This window comes from Ictidomys tridecemlineatus, chromosome 6 (assembly GCF_052094955.1).
Source record: "Ictidomys tridecemlineatus isolate mIctTri1 chromosome 6, mIctTri1.hap1, whole genome shotgun sequence".
Classification (NCBI taxonomy): domain Eukaryota; kingdom Metazoa; phylum Chordata; class Mammalia; order Rodentia; family Sciuridae; genus Ictidomys; species Ictidomys tridecemlineatus.
This window is the reverse complement of record NC_135482.1, coordinates 19890890-19914256: the sequence shown is the minus strand read 5'-3', so window position 1 is coordinate 19914256 and position 23367 is coordinate 19890890. Positions and strand designations below refer to the sequence as shown.

Below are 23367 nucleotides of genomic sequence, written 5' to 3'. Positions count from 1 at the left end.
TTTCATGAATTTGAAAGGAATTGCTTGTAGCAATTTCAGTCTAGTCTCAATGAAAGGATAAAATGCCATATAATATATTCATGAGCATAAACTCTAAAGTGCCCATCTTTTAGCCTGTTCATTCTATGTTTAGTATTCTGGGAGGTGAAACAAAAAAATCAAACTTGAATATAAGATCAATTCGAAATCTAGACAAAAACTGGAAAGTAGATCAATATTCTAATTTTTCAAGTAAACATTATGATTCTAAAACTGATACATCTAGGAACAGATGTATAGGTAATGTGGACCCCAATTAAGATTGTATTATTTTCATAATACTCATGTTCACTATGCTTTGAATATAAAAGATATTTAATACAATTTCTCTGGAATCCATTAAATTAATTAATGTAAAATATAATTTTTCCTAATCCTTCAAATCTGGGTACATCAAAATTTACACAGCACCATATTAATGGCACCAATCTTGAAGCTTCCTGTAGTGGACTATAAAGAAATGTTTTTTCTTTGAGCCCTAAATAGTGCACACAGCTCAATGATTTGTATTGACCTCCAAAAATGCTTGATATGTGAAAAAAAAGTGGCTATCAAATATGAAAACATTTTATAAATTGTATGTTTTAGTTTTGCAAATTCCAAGAATATATTATTGAGAAATTATATCTAATCATAAAATAAATTATTTGAGGCAAATAATTTTAAATTTAAAACTTTTTAAAAAAGCTTTCATATCTTTTAATAAAAATTGTTTCATGTGGTATGTACTTTGATTTCAATACATTTCATTTGATGCTGATGATTTCCTACAATATTTCAAAAGCAACTATACTGCAAGCTGTCTTTAGGTAGGGACCAAACATCTTTGTATTCACAAACTGTTAACCACATTATAGTGCCTGGACAATCACTGTAATTTTAATTAGTGCACTGGTTATTAATAGCAAAGGCCATTTTGAATTTCTTTTCTAATTCTTTTTAAAAAATATTTTATTTATTTATGTGGTGCTAAGGATTGAACCCAGCGCCTCTCACATGCTAGGTGAGCACTCTGTCACTGAGCCACAACCCCAGCCCTCTAACACTTCAATACTATTTTTCTGACTCAATATCTTTAAATTTCATATTTCCTATAGCAAATATTGTCTCATTTTTTTCTGATTATAAATCCTAATGGCTATTACCACCAGATCTTATTATTTCACAAAGTTTCCTTAAAATTCTGAAACAACATATCCTTTTACCTCTTTTAATGAAATAGTATTCGAGTCTTTAAGTAAGTTCAGGATAAATAAAATAAAAATATTTTTAAATTAGTATTCATAAATGGATGGATCAGATACCCAGAAAATGCTAATAAACAAAAAACCGAGTTTGAAGTTGATACAAGTTGCATATAGGTGTATGTATTTTAATTACAAAACTATAAAATTCTTTGATATAGTTTTATAATTAAAATATATACATATATACATGTCATAGATAGGCTAAAAGTAAGCCCATAGACAATAATATTCACATATATACATAAACAAAGTCTTAAAAATTTAAAGTGAAAAGAACATTAGTAAAAGAATACTACTACTTCTGGTTTGTTACATTAAGTCTAGTTTTTTAAAAAAATACTACATCTCAAGTAAATTTGGAGATTTACTATAGTAACAAAATCCTAATAAGGATACTTTTTAAATGTGACATAGTGGTTGTACGCTACAAATTTTAAAAAGCAAGCAATTATATCACCTAACAGTTTTAATGTAATAACACAAAGTAATATCAACAGTGAATCATGTTATTTATATTCTAGGAAAGTAGTAATAAATGAGATTTCAGAGGTAAAGCCAAAATGTAAAAGATGAAATATAATGAGAAGAATGTGCGTTGTTATTCAATGGAAAGTGATGAGAAAACTAGATATCAATAGGAAAAAATCAGTACAGAACCATATTTGGAATTTATTTTAAAAAAAATTCTAGATGTAAAAATGGGAGTTCTTACCCATTTGAATCAAATGTATGAAATATGATATGTCGAGAGCTTTGTAATGTTTTGAACAACTAATTAAAAAAATTCTAGATGAGATAAATTAATCAAAAAATAGTTCTGAGAAGTTTAATGAATTATAGATAGCTTTATAAACTATACAACATACTTGCATACACATATAAAAATTAATACCAAAAAAGGCTATGAACTGGGAATAATTTTGTGATAAATGTAACTATTAAAACATTAAAATCTAAAAATATCAAGAAAGTAATAAATTTATTGAAACTACCAGTCTTCCCAGAAAACTGACAGGAAAAAAACTAAATACTAAAACATTATAAACTGAAAGCAAGTCACTATCAATACTAATAAAATAATAAAATAAGATAAAATTTAAAGTAAATAGTAGTAAGCTGTTGGAGAAACATAACCATGTTATTGATAATTTTTGGTAATCTGATTATTAAAGTGAAAGCTATAATACTTTATTTTAATAGTTTTAAGAATTCTACTTTGTAAGATATAACACAAAGTAATGATAAACATTTTTACAAAGACATTAATTTTATGAATAAAAGCATGGGTAAAAAAGGGTCAATTATTATAACATTGTTAAGCACATGAGGTTTATTTAAACAAAATATAAAAGTTATGCTTGTTAATTTTCTTTTTTCCTTTACATATATAGATGTGAGGTAAAAATCTACACAGTATGTAAAAAGTTTAAGGGAAGATGTGAAAATCTACAAAATACACATTTGTTTATTAGTTCATTCAACTATTCTAACTATGCCAGTAACTATGCTGATATTAGGCCATGGTTCTTGAGCATCAAAGGTTTGGGTTTCTACCTTTATGGAACTCAATCCAGTATATATTGACAACAACTCTGTAAAGATGAGGATAAGCTATCTTAAAAATTCTATGAAGACAGGTTTTCTCACAGTACTGGGGATTGAACCAAGGGGCATTTCACTACTGAGATACCTACCCAGCCCTTTTTATTATTTGAGACAGGGTCTCACTAAGTTGCCCAGGCTGGGCATTATATTAACATTATAGTCTTTTACCTTAAGTTCTTTCTCATCTTGTGCAGATATATTTTTACTTTAGCTTCAAATTTCCTTAAAGGAAATATTTTTCTCATCTTTGAAAGTCCTCTAAGGGTTTATAGTCTAAATCATGTATCAGGAATTTAAAGGTAACACAGTAGAACCTAATGAATAATGAAATTATCTAAAAATTATCTAAAACTTATAGTCAATGTTTTAGTGTTCTCTTCTCATTTTGTAATTTACCTCAAAATCTCTTGAGAATATATTTTCAATTTATTCTATGATGTTCCCATTGTGGTGAGAAAAAATAAACATGTTTATATCACTGACTATGCTATTAAACAGTCCAAATATAATTCCCTATATCTTTAAACCACTTTTCATTATTTATTTAAAATAGTAATCTTTAAAATGATATATTACTGGACTACAAATATTAAAACATCATGGTACATATTCTGCATTATAATCGAAATTCAAAAACTAAAAATTATGAAAATTATGTCAATGCCTAAGCAACACACATGCACAATAAGCTAACTAAAGAAGTCATAAAGTGAATAAGATACTAATTGAATTTCTAAAATTTTGAAAAATTTAATCTTAATAAAGTAGGCAACTATTTTTATGTTATATGTAACTTTCTAGAAGTAAACCTTTACCTGTGCAAGCATGGGGAAGCCAAGGTTCCTACATCCATTACAAGGAGTCAGTGCTTCCCAAATTCCTGAAGGCCCACATGTGTTCTCATCATCGTCATCTTCTTCCACCTCTCCTGGTGACAAATTTATTGTAGATGAAGTTCTCTGAAATTAAATTTATATTGTACCAATATATTATCAATGTTATTTAAATATCTTAACATCAATCAAATTATATAAATTACTTGCTGTATGTCTCAATAAACAAAAGTCAGCTTTTCCTTCCAGCTATCTAGTTATGCCATGTGACTTAGAAAAAAAATGCATAAATCAATTTAAATTGAAAGTGAACAAACTGGATGAAAATGACTAAAATAACAAACTTCATAATGAAAAACAGGACATGATAATGACCCAAGAAAATATCTGAATAGTAATAAATGAAAAAAAATCTCACATTATCAAGTATTTAATGTAGGCATAAAATTAAGGGGAAAAGCAGTTAAAGAACTTGAAAGTAAATAGAAATTGCTAAAAAAAATGAACAAAAATATTCGCCAAAATCAAACATATAAGTCATAAAGTTTCATATCATAATGCGGTAATATTTTTAAAATTCCAACAAGACTCCCATGTTAACCTTACAAATTTACCTTTGTTACCTTCCAAATCCTACAAAAGAGACAGCAAAGAACTCATATAAATGTTTGATCCATAAGGACAAGGGCTACAGGATAGATGTTATTAGATAAGCAACAGCAAGAAAACTTTTGGACAATGATGGATAACTTATTTAGTTTAAAAAAGAGAAGGGTAGGTATTACTTGATTTAACAAACTTGAGAACAACGAAAGCAAAGTGGTTGCATGGGGGAAGAAATGGAGGGATGGCTACCAGTAAAGGTATCAGTGTAGAGTTTCTTAAAAAGCATAAAAATTGGGCTGGGGTTGTGGTTCAGCGGTAGAGCGCTCACGTAGCATGTGTGAGGCCCTGGGTTTGATCCTCAGCACCACATAAAAATAAAAAAAATAAAGATATTATGTCCATCTACAACTAAAAAATGAAAATATATTTTAAAAAAGCATAAAACTCACTATCAGAGTCAGATCCCTAGTTTCATCTTCTCACTCAATCAGGAAACAAAACCTTCACCACTAGCAAAAATTAGAGGTTTATTTTCCAAAAGAGTTGAAACAAAGAGATTATAAATTCTAAGTATTCCTATACACTGAGCAAAGAGATGCCTCTCATAAAATGAGAATAAGGCATAGCCTACATGCAGTAAATGAAAATTTCCAATTCATCAGTGCCCTTCCATATTTTCCTTAGAAAACATGGCAGTCAGATTTCTGTTTCCTAGGTCAAAGACTAGAATATACTTCTTTAGAAACTGACTTCTGGTATAGTTTGAATATGATTTGTTCCCTCCAAAACTCACATTGGAGTTTAATGCCCATTGTGAGGCATTCGAAGGGTGGTTACTTAATCTAGCTATAGTGTTTGAAATAGGGCCTTTGGAAAGTGATTAGGATTGAATAAGGTCATCATGATTGAATTCTGGAGGCTTTAAAAGAGGGAAACCACACATTCATGTTGGGTTGCCCTTTCACTATCACTGCCTCAGGACTCTCACAAGGTCATTGCCAGATATGGCCCCTCAGAATTAAACAATTAGTATTGTGAGCCCAAATAAACCTGTTTTTAAAAAACACTCTTTCCTTAAAATCTGTGGTATTATTCAACTAATTAAAAGAAAAATAACTAAGACCACCTCCTGAAAAAAAAAAAAGGATCTAGAAATTACCAGGAAAATGATGAGGTCTATATTTTAATCTCTACTGTGAAACCCACCTCTCAAAAACATCCATTCACATAAGTAGTTTCTAATGTTCTAGTTAACTATAAATAAAAATCACCACATATTTAAAGAAATACCAAAATAAATATTTTTTAAAAACATCAGTTTCGTCAGAAGAATAGAAGATAATCTGCATCCATGAAACAAGAACAGAATGCTACAAAATAAATACATGCACACTTAAATTGCAACAGAAGTATTGGAAAATATATCTAAGGAAATTTCTTCAAAAGTAAAATAAAAGAACTTTCTTAACATTAGAAGTTAAGAAAGCTAGGCAATTGAACAAACAGATTCAAAACCCGAACAGCAGAAGTTACAAACATTAGAAAGGAATAGAAATGGGAAGATCAATGAAATAACAAGAAATTTTGTAAGGACTAAAAAAAAGTTCCTTATTCAGAGAGGCTGTTGAATGTTCAACAGATGGATTTTTAAAAATATATATGTATAACTTCATTTGAGAAAGGAGTTTAATCTTTTGCCCATTTATTGACTGGGTTATTTGCATTTTTGGTGTTAAGGTTTTTTATGTATTCTGAATATTAATCCTCTGTCAGAGAAGTAGCTGGCAAAGATTTTTTTCCCACTCTGTAAGTTCTCTTCACACTCTAGTTTCCTTTGCTGTGCAGAAGCTTTTTAATTTGGTGCTGTCCCAGTTATTTATTCTTGATTTTATTTCTTCAGCTTAAGGAGACTTGTTAAAGAAGTCAATGCCTGCATTAATACGTTGGACTATTGACTCCATGTTATCTTCAAGCAGTTACAAATTTTCTGGTCCACTTTAATTTCACTAGTGAGAGATAGAAATCTACTTTCACTCTTCTACATATGGATATGCATTTTTTCCTAGCACCATCTGTTAAAAAGGCTATCATTTCTCCAACATACATTTTTAGCACCTTTGCAAAGTATTAGATGTCTGTAGGTATGTGGGTTTGCCTGTTTCTTATACTTTTCCATTGGTCTTCGTGTTTATTTTTGATCCCAATACAAATAACCAACAAAAATATGAAAAACGTTCAACATATCTGGAAGTCATGAAACTACAAATGAAAACTACCTAGAGATTTCTCCTCACTTCAGTGATGCCAATCATCAAGAATACAAATAATAATAAATTCTGGCAAGAATGCCAGGAAAAAGATACACTCACATTGTTAGTCGAAAATTAGTACAACCACTTTGGAAAACAGAATGGTGATCCAAAAAAAAAAAAAAAAAAACTAGAAATGGAACTACCACATTACCCTGCTATCCTATTTCTCAGGATGATGATGATGATGATGATGATGATGATGATGATGAAGAAGAAGAAGAAGGAGAAGGAGAAGGAGAAGGAGAAGGAGAAGAAGAAGAAGAAGAAGAAGAAGGAGAAAAAGAAGAAGAAGAAAAGAAACATTCTATTGTTAAACCGTCTATCAATGTTTATAGCACACAATTCGCAATAGCCAAGTTATGGAACCAGCTCAGGTGCCCATCAACAGATGAATGGATTAAGAAAATGTAATATATATATACATATTGGTTTAACTCAGCCATAAAAAGGAATGAAATTATGGCACTGCCAGTAAATGGATAAAACTAGAGAACATCATGCTAAATGAAATCATCTAGACTCAGAAAATCAAGAGTTGAATGTTTTTTTCTCACAAGTGGAATTTAGAGCAAAGTAAAGGGAAAAGAAGGGCGGATAAGATCGGAGTTCATGAGGATAAAGGGAAAATCAGTGGAGTAGAAGAAGGAAATTGAGAAGGAGGGAAGAAAAATGGGAAAGAGAGAAAATGTGGAATGAATTTGATAAAATTACACTATGTGAATGTATAAAATCACAATGCACTCTATCTTAATACACATCAAATTAAAAACTAAATAAAAAGAAGGAAGAGCAGTATAGAGTATAGAAAAGGGAATAGGGAAAGGGAGGAGGAGAAAGAGAAGGGGAGGTAAAGAGGAAGCACTGAGGCCTAAAATGGACCAAATTAAATTCTATGCACGGATGATTATGTCAAAATGAACCCAAATACTATGTGTAACTATAACGTGTTATAAAATCATTTTTATAAAAACATGAGACTAAATATGCCGCAGTCTGGCTGGGCACAATTCAGGAGCCACTTGTCAAAAGAAACGAACTTTATTTTTAGAACCACACACGCCAAACAAAACAGCTCCTCAGGAAAAACCCTCAGAGCCCAACTGCCACCACCGGCTTCCCACAAGCCTCTCAACACCCCCCCTCCTCCTGCTCTTGAGGCCGATTGGCTGGGTCGTGTGGGCAGAGCCAAAAAAGTCCCCAAATGAGCAGCTCCGTGGTCTGAAAGGCAGGGAAACAGCCCAATGAGCATCACTGCAGAGGAGCCAATCAGCTAGAAGTTGCTGGGGCCGCTGTGAGCCAATCATCAGCTGGCAGTCTGAAAGTTTGCTGGGGCCCCTTCGGCTGTGGCTCTCAACATAAACAAAATAGCTAAATACTGACAATATGAAAGCATTTATTTTGTGTGGGTATATATGTGTGTGTGTGTGTATATATATATATATATATATATATATACATATATATAATATATATAAATCATACATATTTCTATTATAAACATAAAGAAAAGGAACAAACTTGTCTAAAGAGCTTCACAATGTAGTGTTCAGCACAACACACAGATCATGATTATTGAAATGACTAAAGAATTCTACATATGGGATTGTAAATAACTCCTCCCCACAAATATACACCCTCAAAAAAAAGTTGTTGCCTTTAAAAGTAAAACATAAGACCTTCTTTTTCCTTATATTTCAAAGAATTTGTTTTTCTGTTCACATTTTAATTTTCCCTTTATCAATTGCCAGTAAATTAGAAACAATAAAATAGTCCCTTAATTAGTTGCTGCCTATAAAATACAATAACATCTATGCTATACTGATAAATTACTATGTGATTTATATTATCATGGGACTCTTTTCCATTAATTATTTTTATTTACCCAACAGACCTTGGGAGCAGATATTCTTTTCCCCTCATCTTATAAAGAGAGGTCAAGTAAAATCTGAAGTCTCAGAGCTGGTAAGTAAGAAAAAAATAAAAATTCTACAGCCAGACTATAGGTAGACCTTATGCTTACTTAACCACTCTGTTACAGGACATTTTATTTGGCACAACATGCTATAAAAGAAAATATATTAAAAAATCAAGATGATATAGCTGCCATTTAAAAGGGGAGGTATATATTTTCTTTGTTTCCACTACATTATGATAACTCCTGAGAGCATTTTGCCACCTGTGACAGTCAGTGAAATTTTCTTTAATTTGGAACACAGAAGCCCATCATTCATGAATACACAATTGTAAAACCAGTAATAACAGGCAATTATCACAGAGATTTTTTAATCCTACAGATTATCTGGGTAAAATATACATATATATGGGAAATCTAAAGCTTTATCCTAACAAGAACATTTATAGGATTGATCATCAATATGTTGTTCACAAATGTGAATAAAAGTCAAATAGGCATTTTTGTCACCAATTCATGATTAGTTACTGGTTTTGACCTCAGAGATGAAATTGCATGGCATTATAAACAATTGAATACCTGGTTAAGAACTGTCTACATCTCATAGTTTGATATTTCATTTCATTAGTTCCTTTTTTTTTGTTAATGGTACTGTAATTATCTAATCCAATTATGTGGTAAAGTTCTTACATCTCTTTCTTCTAAGGAAAAAAAAATATTGATATCTCTTCCCTACTTAAGTCTCCAATTATTTCCCATTACATGGCAAATAATATCCTAATTCTTTCAAATGACTTCAAGATTCTATGATTAAACTACTTTTCAGCCTTTTTTTCCTATTCAATTTTACTCACTCCAGATTACAACCAAGTGGAATTATTCACCCTTGCCTAATCATGCTCCATGCTTTTATTTGCATCTTCTACCTTAATTCTTTGTTTCAGCATATTGCAGTGGTTAAGCACTTATCCTCTAAAATTAGACAGTCCTGAATTTGAGTTATAATTGTTCCACTATCTGATAGTTTTCAGCAGATATGTCCATTGTCAGTTTTACTAGCATTATTTTTGCAATAGAAAATAACTTTGAGGGTTTTTTCCTAATAATTAAATGAATTAATGAATAAAAAGTGCCTGATACATGATAGGTCTCAATAAATATTAACTTTCTAATATATTATTTTCTTATAATTTTATATATGAGAAATACAGTTGAGATTTCATCTCTTACCTAAAAATTTTCAGATCTATCACAAACAGAAATAATCTCACTTCTAAATGTCTGTAACTATGTAAATGTGCAAAGTGTATTTTGGTATTTCACATATATACTGAAATCATAGATGACATATTGGCAAAGAGCATTGGTTGTGAAGTCAAATAGATATATACATTCATGTCCTAGCTCTGACATTTCCAAGCTACATGATTTTGAGAAAATCACATAATCTTATTAATCCTCAGTTCCTTTATCTGCAAAAGTATGTAAATAATAATTCCCATTTTGATAGGACTATATAAGTATGCAATTAACTGCTTGACAGTGACTGGCATATAAAAATAAATTCTGCTATTTTTGTTATTATATTTATTCTGAAAAAGTTGTGTATATACAGTGTGCTCATGCATAAACACATGTACAAATACAATGTGGCTTTCCTACCCTATTTAATTGTAAGTTATTGGAAAGAAAACATTGCCTTATTCATATCTATATCTCATATAATGTATGTTCATAATTGAACTTCATAAATATTTATTGAATAAATGAACCATCATTTTCATTTGGCCACCTAGAAAATTTAACTAATATTAAGGGGAATATAAAATTGTATCACAAATATCATGAATTAATATTTTAGTTTTATTTCATATTAATCATTACCAATAGCTTTACCAGAAATGAAGACATTTATCAGTGGTTTAGCACTGCCCCCTAAAGACAGTACAGAAATTTGCTACCTAAAACCATGTTTTTACTTATTTCAATAAAAAATATATCTTGGAAAGATTTTATCAAACCAAATCAAATCTTCAATTATATATGGAAAAGAAGTCACATAAACACACATAAACTCCAAGGATTTCCTTTATTTCACATGCATTTTATACATTTTACTGAAGATATGACTATGTTCTAAAGTTGTGAAAAACTGGACATTTTTCTACAGAGAAAAGGTCTAAATCTATAGACTTTGAGCCTATTATCTTTCTTAGTTATTACATGATTATTATATAGAAGAAAGGATGGAATACTTCACATGGTTTCAAAGGAAAAAGAGTCATAATACATAAACACCATGGGAAGACAAATTTGAACTCTATGAAAAAAAATACTAGAATGATTATATCATCAAATAAAGAAGAAATGAAATTTCCCTGCAAGATGGTGTGTCTGTGACTCTGTGGGTATGTAATTTTTCATACATTTTATATGTAATAATTATTATATAATTACATATGATAGTAGTTTGTAATTTATAAAATGTTTTTGGATATAGAATACCCAATAAAGTAGATAAGGATTATACCTGTTTTACAAATAAAGAAACTCAAGCTTAAGTTGTTACTCAGTTTGATGTTATCAAATGAGGCCAAATCATATATAATACAAGTACTACAATTGTTTTTCATATTTGTTTTTTATTTGTAGGTGGACACAATGACCTTTATTTATTTATTTATTTTTTTAATGTGGTGCCAAGGATCAAACCCAGTACCACATGCATGCTAGGCGAGTGTTCCACAGATGAGCCACAACCCCAGACCCCCAAGTCCTACAACCTTTTGATCACACTGTGGAAGTAATCTCCTAATTACTGGAGTTCTTCAAAGTAACAACAGATGTTCAAGCCAATTTAATAGAACTATCAAGACATAGGAACTACACAAAAAGGCAGAATTCAGGAAGGAACCCATAAGAAATGGAGATCTAAAACAAAGAACAATTTGGAATGGGTAACTAATCTACCCTACCTTACAGCATACTCACGGGTCTTTTAGTATTTTCTTTTCAAAACTGAAATTGTTTTGTTGATTTTTATGAAATTTAAAAGAATGCATGCTTATTAAAAATAAATAATTCAAAATAAAATATTAAAAAGAAGAAAGATAAGCTTTCCTAAACTCACGCCTTTGGTAAATATTAAGTGAATGTCCTCCCAAACTTTTCATCCTTGTCTGATGACTTTCTCAAAATAAATTAATAAATGTACAATTGTATACTAAAAAGGACAACCATTCTCAATTGTGTATATATTGCCAATGTTTTCTTTTAACCTATTTTCCACATAGTAACCAGAGAAATTCTTATTTCATAGGACAATGATTGGTAGTTAGCTTCTTCCCTAAAAGCATTGAATAACATTTCATTGTTTTTCAGATAAAATTTAAAATTACTTTTTTACATTTTTTATTGGTGCACTATAATTATACATAATAGTAGAATTCATTGTGTCATATTTGTACATGCATATATGACATAATTTGGTCAGTTTCATTCCCCAGTACCTCCCTTTTTCCTCCCTTTCTTCCCTCCTCTTGATACCCTTCCTCTACCCTAGTTTCCCTTCTATTTTCATGATATTCCCACTTTATTCACCTTTTTTTTTCTCTAGCATCCACATATGAAAGAACATATATAACCCTTGATGTTCTGAGTCTGGTTTATTTCCTTAGCATGATAGTCTCCAGTTCCGTGCACTTTCCTACAATTAACATAACTTCAATCTTCTTCACGGCTGAGAATAGCCCATCAAAGGATTTTGAATATACAGCAAATTATCTTTATCCATTCATCTGAGGACAGAGAGATACCTAGAATGGTTTTATAACTTGGCCACACAGCATTGCACTACCATAAACATGGGTCATAGTAAAAGGACTTTAATTCTTTAGGATAAATTCAGAGGGGTAGTATAGCTGAGTCACCTCTTTGTTCCATTCCTAGTCTTTCAAGGAACTGTTTTCCATAGTGGTTGTATTAATTTAAAATCCCATGAACAGAGGATAAGTGTTACTTTTTCCTCATATGGCAGCCCAGCATTTATTTTTATTTGTATTCTTGATGACTGCCATTCTAACTTGAGTACAATGAAATCTCAGTGTAGCTTTGATTTGCATTTTCCTGATAGATAAAATGGTGAATATTTTTTTATCTGTTTGTTGGCCATTTGTCCATTGTTGAGAATTGTCTGTTTAGTCCATTTGACCATTTACTGATTGGGTTATCTGAGGTTTTAGTGGTAAGTCTGAGTTTTTTATGTTTTCAGAATATTAACACATTGTAGGAGGAATACCTGGCAAAGATTTTCTCCCATTCTGTAGGTTTTGTCATCATGGTCCTAAATTGTTTTCTTTGCAGTGCATAAGTTTTTTAAATTCCATTCCATTAATTCTTGATATTATTTCTTGAGATTAATGAATTCTTTTGAAGAAGTCATTGCCTATGTCTATATGTTGGGGTATTGATTCTGTTTTCTAAGAGCAGTTGCAAAATTTTTGTCTAATTCCTAGTCTTTGATTCATTTGTGATTTGATTTCTGTATAGGGTGAGAAATAGGGATCTGGTTTCATTATTCTACATATGGATATCAAGTTTACTCAACACCATGTATTTAAAAGGCTGTCTTTTGTTCAATGTATGTTTTAGACAACTCTTTGTCAAGGATCAGATAACTATCTGTGTAGTTTTCTCTGTCTTCTATTTTATTCCATTACTCTACAGATCGGTTTTTATGCCAGTACCATTGTAATTTTGTTACTAAAGCTTTGTAGTTGTTAATGGTTTAAATATAAGGTGTCCACCCAAAAGCTCGTATGTGAGATTGGCTTATGAGAACCTTAACCTACCAGTGTGTTATTCCCCTGATAAGGATTAACTGAGTGGTGACTGTAGGCAGGTAGGGTATAGCTAGAGGAGGTGGGTCATTGGGGGTGCACCTTTGGGGTTTATATTTTATGAGCTGAACTTAGTCTTTTCTCTCTGCTTCTTAGTGCAGTCTTCCTGTACCACACTCTCCCATCATGATGTCCTGCTTCACCTCAGGCTCTGAGGAATAAAGTCATCCATCTGTAGACTGGGACATCTGAAACTGTGAGGCCCAAATAAACTTTCTCTCCTCTAAAAATTATTCTTGTCAGGTCTTTTGGACAAAGCAGATAGAAAGCTGATTAAAACAGTAGTATAATTTGAAATCAGGCGTAGTGATGCTTCCAATATTATTCTTTTTGTTCAGAATTGTTTGAGCTATTCTGGGTCTTTTATCTTCCATGGGAATTTTAAGAACTTTTTCTAGTTCAAATAAGAATCTCATTGGAATTTTAATGGCGACTATGTTAAACCTGTAGATTGTTTTTGGTAATATGACCATCTTAACATTAATTCTGCTTATCCATGAACATAGGAGGTCTTTCTATCTTCTAGTGTCTTCTATTATTTCTTCAGTACTCTTTAATTTTCACAGTAGATATCTTTCAACTCCTTGGTAAGATTTGCTTCTATGTCTTTGTTCTTTCTTCTTCTTGTCACTGTTTAAGGCTATTGCAAATAGAATTGTTTTCATATTTTTTTGGCAGGGTCATTTTGGTATATAGAAAATCCATTAATTTTTGTTTATTGATCTTTTTTCATGTTTCTAGTTTGTTGAATTTGTTCACCAACACTGGAAGTCTTCTGGTGGAGTTGTTTTTTTTTTTTTTTTTTTGGAGGTGGGGTCTTAAAAGTATAGGATCATATTGTCTTCAAACAGTAATTATTTGGCTTCTTTTTTTCCCCATTCATATTCCTTTTATTTCCTTCTTTTGCTTAATTTCTCCTATATTGAATAGGAGTAGTGATAGTGGACACCCAGGTCTTGTTCCTGATTTTTTAGAGAAAAACTTTCAGTTTTTTTCCATGCAGTATGACGTTGGCTTTGGTAAGTTTTATAATATTAAGGCAAGTTTCTTCTATCCCTAGTTCTTTTCATGTTTTTTTCATGCATGGGAGCTGAATTTTGTGGAAGGCTTTTTCTACATCTATTGAGATGCTCATATGAGTTTTTTTCTTTAATTCTATTTATGTGGTGAATGTATTGATTTGTGTATGTTAAACCATTCTTGTATCCCTGGAATGAAAACAGTTTAATCTTAAAAGATGTATGATTTTATTGTGTTATTGAGCATTATTTGCTAGCATAATATTAAGATTTTGCATCTATATTCCTGAAGGATGTTTGGTCTGCAGTGTTTTCTCCTTGATACATCCTTATCTGATGCTGGTATCAGGGTGATACTGGCTTCACAGAATGAAATTAGAAGTTCTCCCCCTTTTCTATTTGATGGAATAATTTGAGGAGTATTGGCATTGGTTCTTTCTTTTCTTCTTTTTTAAATTTTTATTTATTTATTTATTTATTTGCTTGTTTGTTTATTTACTTGTTTTTTTGTACTTATCTCATGGTACTTTCCCACTGAGTCACATACCCAGCCCTTTTTATTTTTTGGACCTTTTTATCTGTATAGTTCTCTCCTTTCTGTTTTTCTGCCTCCAAATTATAATTGGCTCAGTTTTCTTTAACACAGTGAAACTACCTGATTCTCTCTTTTTCCTTTTTGTGATGTGTTTAAGCTATGTATCTAGGCAGAAAGCAGAAGTAATAGCAGTTTGTCTCCTGTGTTTTCTATCAGGCATCAGAGCCTTCTTTCATCTTATAATCTGATAATAGATGTTTATTTTGTCCAGTATTCTAGAACTTTAAAAAAGGAGTTATTTCACACCCTACTGTTACTTCAGGGAAGTCTAACAAAGCAAATCTTCAAAAATAGTCATATATTTATTTCTGTCTATTCATCTTAGAGCTTTCATCACTTCTCACATTTGTCTGGTTAAATCATCCCCTTTCCTCTATTTTGTATGAATTCTTTAAATATGTTAATATTCCCTCATCCCATATTTATCCCTTGAAATTAGTCATTTCCTTCCACAGTTATGCTTTGTTGCCAATTTTACAATTTCAAGATAAGTCAATGGTCCTGGGAAAATAATCCTACTATCACATAGTCATCATTCAACTATTAATTTTGCATCAATAGAGGCATACACTTAAAATCAATCTGAGCTTCTTGAAAAGATAATGTCAGTACTACTTAAGCTAATTTAATTAAAAATTATATTGTTTACACCTGATATTTTTTAGGATTCATTTAAATTAATTAAAAACGTAGTGATCAAAAATTACTCTTGGAAGCTAAACCTGAAAATGAGGGAGTAAAAGCTCAATATTATGTCATAAACATTGAACTTAAAGTATAAAAAAAATACACACATAAATGTACACTAAAACTAGACCAAAAGTATAAACATTACTGATCAAAACAAGATGCTAGGAAAACATTTTTTTAAAAGGAGTAATTATTTTCAACCATGGAGAGTGAAGGAGAGAAGTAAGAGAGTGCTGAGAAATAGTACCTCGTGAGATAAAAATTCTACCCAGAAAGGAAAGAGAGAATAAAAACAAGGCCAAGGGATTGCATGATCATGGCAGCATGAATCCAATGGCTGTTTGGAAATAAGCCATTTGAAAAAAATAAGACAAAAGGCATGGTGGGGAGATGGGACAGAAAACCAAATCAGGGCTCTGATGTGGGAAGCAGACAATTTAAAACAGGTCCACTAATGTCAATAATTTTCTACTTCTAATTATATTTCAATTTAAAAAATAGGTTTTATGTGGTTGGGTACAAGGCATTCGGAGCGATTTCTCTTACCTGAATTATCAAAGTACACATGTGCAAACAACTCAATCTATTGTTTTAAATTATTTGATAGATGTTACATGAAGTATATTTTCTGTTATTTATGTATTCTGCAAAATGACTAGCACATTTCTAAGCACACCACATGCATATACATTTTGACTGGACAACTCTGCTTCTTTCCAGTTCCTTATTTCCTCTTTAGACTAGAGTAAAAACAAACAAACAAAAAATTCCAAAGTCCACCATACCTATATCAAGAGTATCACACTGATCTTATGAAATATTATAAGCATCAGATAATACAAAATATAAATAGAATACTTATGTATAAAATTTTAACTCAAAAACTTTATACCCAGCAAATTTACCATCTATGTTTAAAAGCTAGACTTATAAAATGCATTTATGAATAATTTAAGACAATAAAAATTTTCCAATTCAAACATAAATGTCATTTTATCAAGGGAAAAAATAGAAATCAAAATGGTGTGATAAAATTTTTCCAATTCAAAGATAAATGTCATTCTATCAAGGGACAAATTAGAAATCAAAATGTGTAGAATAAAGGATAATTAGTGAACACTGAAATCAATTAAATATAATATTTTAAGTATAATAGTATTTGTTAATAGAGTCATAAAATATGGTGTTAATATGTTCTTTATATTCAGGTAAAATACCACAAATTCAAGGAGTTGAAAATTATTGAAACTTGGGAGTTAAAATATGTTAACTGATTATTAAAAAAATACTTAAAAACTAAGATTTTCTACATATGAGCAAAATCCACTAGAAGACATAATGGGAAAAGAACATGATTCCAAAAATTTAAAAATCAAAAATCAAAGCAGCTAACAATAACCTTAATAAGAAATGTGGGGGCCCTAGATAAATAAAACTATATAAGTATCAAATATAAAATATATATTAAGAAACAAAGGAAAACTAATTTAAATGGAGAGAAATTTCAGAACCCTGATGGCTGAATGTTCCAAAGATGGTAAACAGTCCTCAAATAAAAGTATATTAATTACAATTATATTCAAAAGTTCTACAGACTCTGTAAAGTGAGGGCAGAAATTATGTCAAATATTATCATATCAGAGACTAGTAGAAACATAGATAACACATATGAGTTTAACAATAAATACTTTTCAATGAATGGTTAAAGTAATAAATTATTCCTAAATGTATTTGAAAGAAAAGATAGTAAAAGGAATTTGAAATCCACTAAAAAAAATAAAGAAGATTAAAAAAAATTAAATAAGTCATGAAAAAGTTGATAACTTGTATTAAAAGGAAAACACTATAGTACTTGTGAAAAAGTGATAGAAGAAATAATCCTAGTTCAGAATTTAATATATGATCTTTATTATATAAATATCTGTGGAGAATGAGTAGATTATTCAATAAACTATGGTTAAAAATAAAGTTTTTCAGGGGAACACAAAAGTTCTTATGTACAGCAGAATTTGAAATCATTGAATTAAAGTTTGTTGTGTAGAAAAATAAGCACTTTTTTAGAAAGACCTTTCTAATGAAAACTGTAGTAAATATAATAAAAAGAATTTAAATACTTCATTTACTTAAATTCTTTAAATCATTAAAAAAGATTTAAGTCCTGTATTTGAACAATAATATCAATAAAGCTTATGAAAACCTAGGAATATTATTTACAACATACAACAAAGTAATAATATTCTTAATATGCAAAGACTTCATGCAGCAATAATCAAAATTGTCTATTAAATGAAAAACATACAAAAGGTTTGAACTAATAATTTTAAAAGAAGACAACTGATCACTGTTCATACTCATTAGTTTCACAGAAATGAAAATTCAAATAGCAAGGTAACATCTTCTATTGATCAAGGTGGCATTTTTTTAAAACCATAATACTCAATGCTTGTAAGTTTTGCACTGGAAAGATAAATTGGTAAAAAAAAAATATTTCAAGAAATAAATTGGTAAAGAGCATAAGGAATCTCAAAATAAGGTCCCTTCTCTTTCATATCTCTTCAGAAATTCTACTTCTAGATAGCTATACTGGTGGAATAAACATATGTCATATGCATGTCCAATGATGTTCATTAGGTAATTGCTGTAAAAGCAAATAATTGAAAAACTCTGATGTCTAACAGAAAAACACTATTAAATAAATTGGGATATATCCACATAATCAAATATTTAATATCTTTAAAATATTCTCTGAAAATATTCCATAATATGCAAAAATGTTTAAAATTACTATGTCACACTGTTTAAAAAGCAGACAAAATTTGATTAGTTTTTAATTATAATAAAAATCAGAGCCAGCTCAAAATAGACAATGGTCAATCTGAATTTTTTCTTTATGTGTTTATGAATTTTGTAAACTCTATAACTAAATTTGACTACTTTTATAATTAGACAAATATTGCTGCTTTTATATACTTTACTGAAAGTATTTTGCCTCTACCATTTTAATTTCAAGGCACAAAGCTTTTTACTTAATAGCATTTATCATAGTATTACTTAAAACAAATTGGTAGACAATGTAAAGGTTTAACCAATAATTAAAGTATGCTATCTTCATATATTAGCATATTATTACTATACATAACATTATCTAAATAATTACTGGAAGGGGAAAAATCTCATAATAAAAAAATGAAGAAACAAAATGTATAGCATGATTCTGGTTTCATATTTATTGTCACCTGTATATGAAAAAAGATAAAACATATTAATGACAATTGAATTCTCCTTTTATTTTTCATGCATATAATTTTTTCTAAGCTATTCATAATAAAAAATAATAAGTGTGTTTTTAAAGAAAAAAATGGAAAAATATTTCCCATATGACTTTAGTAATTGATACTGATTTATTGAAATGTCTCAGAAAACAGAAGCAATCCTAAGAACTTATTTCATAATTCCAAATATTAGCTTAACAATTTCTATTTTTCAATTTATAAAAATAAGCAGGATTTAATTTCATCATATATATTAAGATAAAGAAAAAGTATTAATTTAAAGTATTTCATTAATGATCTTTTCTATGAGTTTATAAAATACGTTCTTGGTTGTCATTCCTTCTTATGTTTCTTGCTTCTAAAAATGTTAAAATAACATGATGTATTGCCATATACCTCTGTGCAGGCGAAATCTGGAAGACAAATAGAAAAAAAATGTAGTTCCTACAGTTGGCAAGAACTACCAAAATCCTTAGGACTTTAGTTTCATACACGTTAAATTATAAAAAGTTACAAGTTAACTTGATTTAAAGGGTGTGAGAAAATAGGAAGAAAACAATCTACTGAGACAGTAGAACAAACAGGAAGGACTAAGGTGCCTACCTTTATTCTTACTGACATATCTGCCAAATGAATCATTTAAAATTCAATATTGAATGTATTCAGATTAATAATGCCTATCAAAAATAATTTTAAGAGAATCTTAATTAGAAGTTTCCAAACACTAAAAACAATTAATTTGCAGTTAATCTTTAGGTTTTTTTTTTTTCCTGTTCAAATATCTTTTGCTCTCTTGCATCTTTAATGGCCTATATCTTATATCTAGTTTCTGGCCTTATCCCTGTTTCTAGGTCCCCAATAGATATGTGATCAAGAAAGTCATGCACCATGACAAAATTGACAGGAGTAAAGTCTTACAAGCCTATAAATTATCCCCCAACAATGATTGTTGTTTCTTCTTTGTTTTCTTTTTTCCATTCCTAAGGCTACTCAAGAAAGGAGTAAATAATATACCATTAAATTAGAAATGGTTGGGTGAGGAAGGAATGTGATTAATATATTTAAAACTATATCTGTGGGAAACAATTTCAAAGTGTTTCCCATAAAATATGTTATAATTAGATTCTCTTCTGAAACTGTTAGCACTTTGAAATAAAATCAAGCCTGCGCTGCTAAGAATACGGTTACCTGCAGGTAACTCCTACCAGTGATCCAGATGACCCAGTCAAATCTCCAGCTGCTTGTGTTATTCAGAATAAATTCTCCACTTATTCAATAGATCCACAAGAGAAAGCAGTTCAGTTAAAATTATCCACTAAAACTCTATCTTAGAAACAATGGCCATGCCTCAAAAAGAGGAGAAATTTGAGGAGTCATTCTATGATACATCTTTCCAGAAATACCTGAATAAATAGAACTCATTCTGTTTTAGAGAGTTCAAGACTAGGATTCTTGGGAAGGACAGCCTATGTCCATATTGTCCATTCTTTTTTCCTAAGTCACTAGTGGGGGCTTCTAGAAATAGAAAAGGACTGATGTCTACTCTTAGAGGCTGAAGAATGACCAAGACTCATTGGAGATCTCAAGTCCTAAAAAACAGAAGATACAATACTGACCTGATATTTAAATAAACAGGGTCAGAGCCTCCTCGAGGCTTCCCTTTCCAACAAAACTTGTAATACATATCACAGATTTGTGGACATCCCTAAGCAATGAGAGGCCAAGGGCTGCTTTTCATTGAAGAGAAGTTGCAATGTTGAGCTAAGTACAACTCATCCCTGATTGTACCAGAAAATAAAGAGATCCCTTTTCTAAGCCTAAATGTCACTATAACAGTCTGAGAGTAAACCCTAGTCTTTAGTATTTACTGTTTTTTATTAACACATTTCACAAAATTCTAAAAACTTGAGCAGTACAGATATTAAGGAATCCCATACTCAATGATATGAATAGGTAGAGAACAATCAATGAGATATTTTAAGTGACATAGCAGCTTAAAAGGAAGAGACCTAGATGATCACTAATAGTAATGAAGGTAAAAATAATGGAGAACAAAGAAAAAAATTAAGAAAAATGTACTATGATCTCGTAGTGTTATAAAATTAGAACATGTAAAGATAGTCTCCAGAACTAAAATAAAATCTACTTAAATTCAAAAATTCAGATGAGAAAATAAAAAGGAAAAAATAGCCCCCAAAAAAGCAATTTGATGTTTTAGAAAAGAGAGAAAACAGAATAAAAAAAGAAGCAAAAACCCTAATAAATACCAAGTACAAATTTAGCACTTGTATTTGGTTAATACTGGAATAAAAACAAATGAAAACGTGAGAATCAAATATGTAATAGAAGAAAGCTGTTCTGATCTTAAGTTTTGTTCAAATTAAAAGACTTTACTAGCTTTCAAGAAGGAATAATTCTTTTTTTAAAGACAGAGAATTTTTTAACACTTATTTTTGTTTTCGGTGGACACATCTTTATTTTATTTTTATGTGGTGCTGAGTATCGAACCCAGCGAGCCACGCATGCCAGACGAGCACGCTATGGCTTGAGCCACATCCCCAGCCCAAAAAGGAATAATTTTAAATGGCTTTCTTTACTTTCCTTTTTTTTTGGCAGCACTCGGATTGAATCCAGGGACACTTTACCACTGGGCTACATACCCAACAGCCCTCCTCCCCCATCCCATTTTTTATTTTGAGACAAAGTCTTGTTAAATTGCCAGAAACTTATAATCCTCTTGCCTTAGCTTCCCAAATTGCAGGGATTATAAGTATGCACTACTGCACCTAACTAAATGGCACATATTTAAAGACAATTTAATTTTTAGTTGAGTTTTCCCCAAAGTTCACTGAAATTTTTTTTTCTTCAGTCTTTTTTTCTCCATGCTTCATTTTAGTTTCTACTATTATATCCTGAAATTCATGGTATTATCTGCTTCAGTCCTGTCTAATTTAATCCTATCCAGTGTACTTTTCATTTCAGCTATAGTATATATTTTCCCTAGATGTTCCATTTCAATCTTATTTTTCTATCTTGCATTTCTCTTCTCATCATGCTCATGTACCCCTTATATTCTTTAGCATCCTTTATTTCTCTTCTGTCAGAAATCTTCGATCTATGCTAATGTTCAGCACCTGAAAACAGCTGTTTCATATATTATGTTCACTTTTCTAGTTTTTTCACTATGAGACAATTATTCCCAAAACAATCCCTTTTGATGGGATAATGATGATTTTTGGAAAATATCAACCTAAAGGGAAAAAAGGTAAGTTACAAAAGTTATTATTTTTCTTAGGAGACATATAGAAAATTTTAAAAGTACTATTATACCCCCCAAAAAAAACTTATTTGTACTACCCTGCACCAACTAACTCACTTTTCTAGCCCTAGAGTAATCGCAACTGAAATTTGCCTTGACTGAAAAATTTTCCTCCCTCATTTTATTAGTCAAAGCCTTCCTATCTTTCCGTTTTCTTAATATGCCTGATGTAAATATCTCCTACTTGATAGTTTGATTTCCAGTTTTAAATTCCTTGAGTCCATCAAGATTAATGTACCTAAAACACAAAACATTTCTTATTCATGTTTGAATCCCCAATGATTAGTTCCAGCTTTAGACACAGCAGAAATTGAATAAATATCAATTTTGTTGAATAAATGCTGAGTCCTTCCATTTTGAATTGGAAAAAAATATATTCGTCCTTAAAATTTAGCACAGGTGTTTGTTGGCTGTCCTTTGAAGCCTGGCTAAAACTTCATCTCCCATTTTCAATTGCTCTAAGGAGGGATTAAGGGAGTCCTTCTGTGTCCTCCATTTATAATATTATATCATTTATACTACTGAGAGTTATGAAAACTAAGTCACTTTTCTTCATATCATTAATATGAGGCTCAGTACTTAAAACATGACAAGTAATGAATAAATGTTTCTTGAATAAATAAAATATTTGGAATTTTAATGGAGATGAATTAAGAATCTCTCTTGTAAAAGGTCAAATAAAAACAGTTTAATCAAATACCATTTTTTTAATAAAACTCTCACTCAATAAAAAATAGTAATAGTTCAGTGGTTAAACAGTGACTAAAAACAAACATTTCACAAAAGAAATGCAACTAAAAACATAGTGAAAATGTCTAATATTGTTAATAATCAAATAAATACAAATTAAAACAACAAAGTGCCATCTTATCCCATATTACCTCCAAAAATTTAATAAACAAAAGTATAATATATGTTCATTTTATTTTAATAAACATATATATGAACATGTATAAACACACACATACACTGGGGTGATTATGGTAAGAATCACATACTGAAAACCTGGTAATAGCAGTG

At 30.4% G+C, this 23367-nt stretch overlaps 1 protein-coding gene across 8 annotated transcripts in view; it reads right to left on the bottom strand.

Annotated features, from left to right (window-relative positions):
• The window catches only part of Anks1b (ankyrin repeat and sterile alpha motif domain containing 1B), a 1051626-nt gene that overhangs the window by 745071 nt on the left and 283188 nt on the right, over positions 1-23367 (bottom strand). For 7 of the 8 annotated variants that reach the window (XR_013440373.1, XM_021724502.3, XM_021724494.3 and 4 more), the window contains exon 9: positions 3707-3850. The exons of the other annotated variant lie outside the window; for it this stretch is intronic. Coding sequence is in view for 6 of the 7 variants with exons in the window: in XM_021724502.3 (XP_021580177.1) it covers positions 3707-3850 (144 nt within the window). In the remaining variant the exon portion in view is untranslated. The remainder of the gene's footprint in view (positions 1-3706; positions 3851-23367) is intronic. 8 annotated transcript variants of the gene reach the window in all.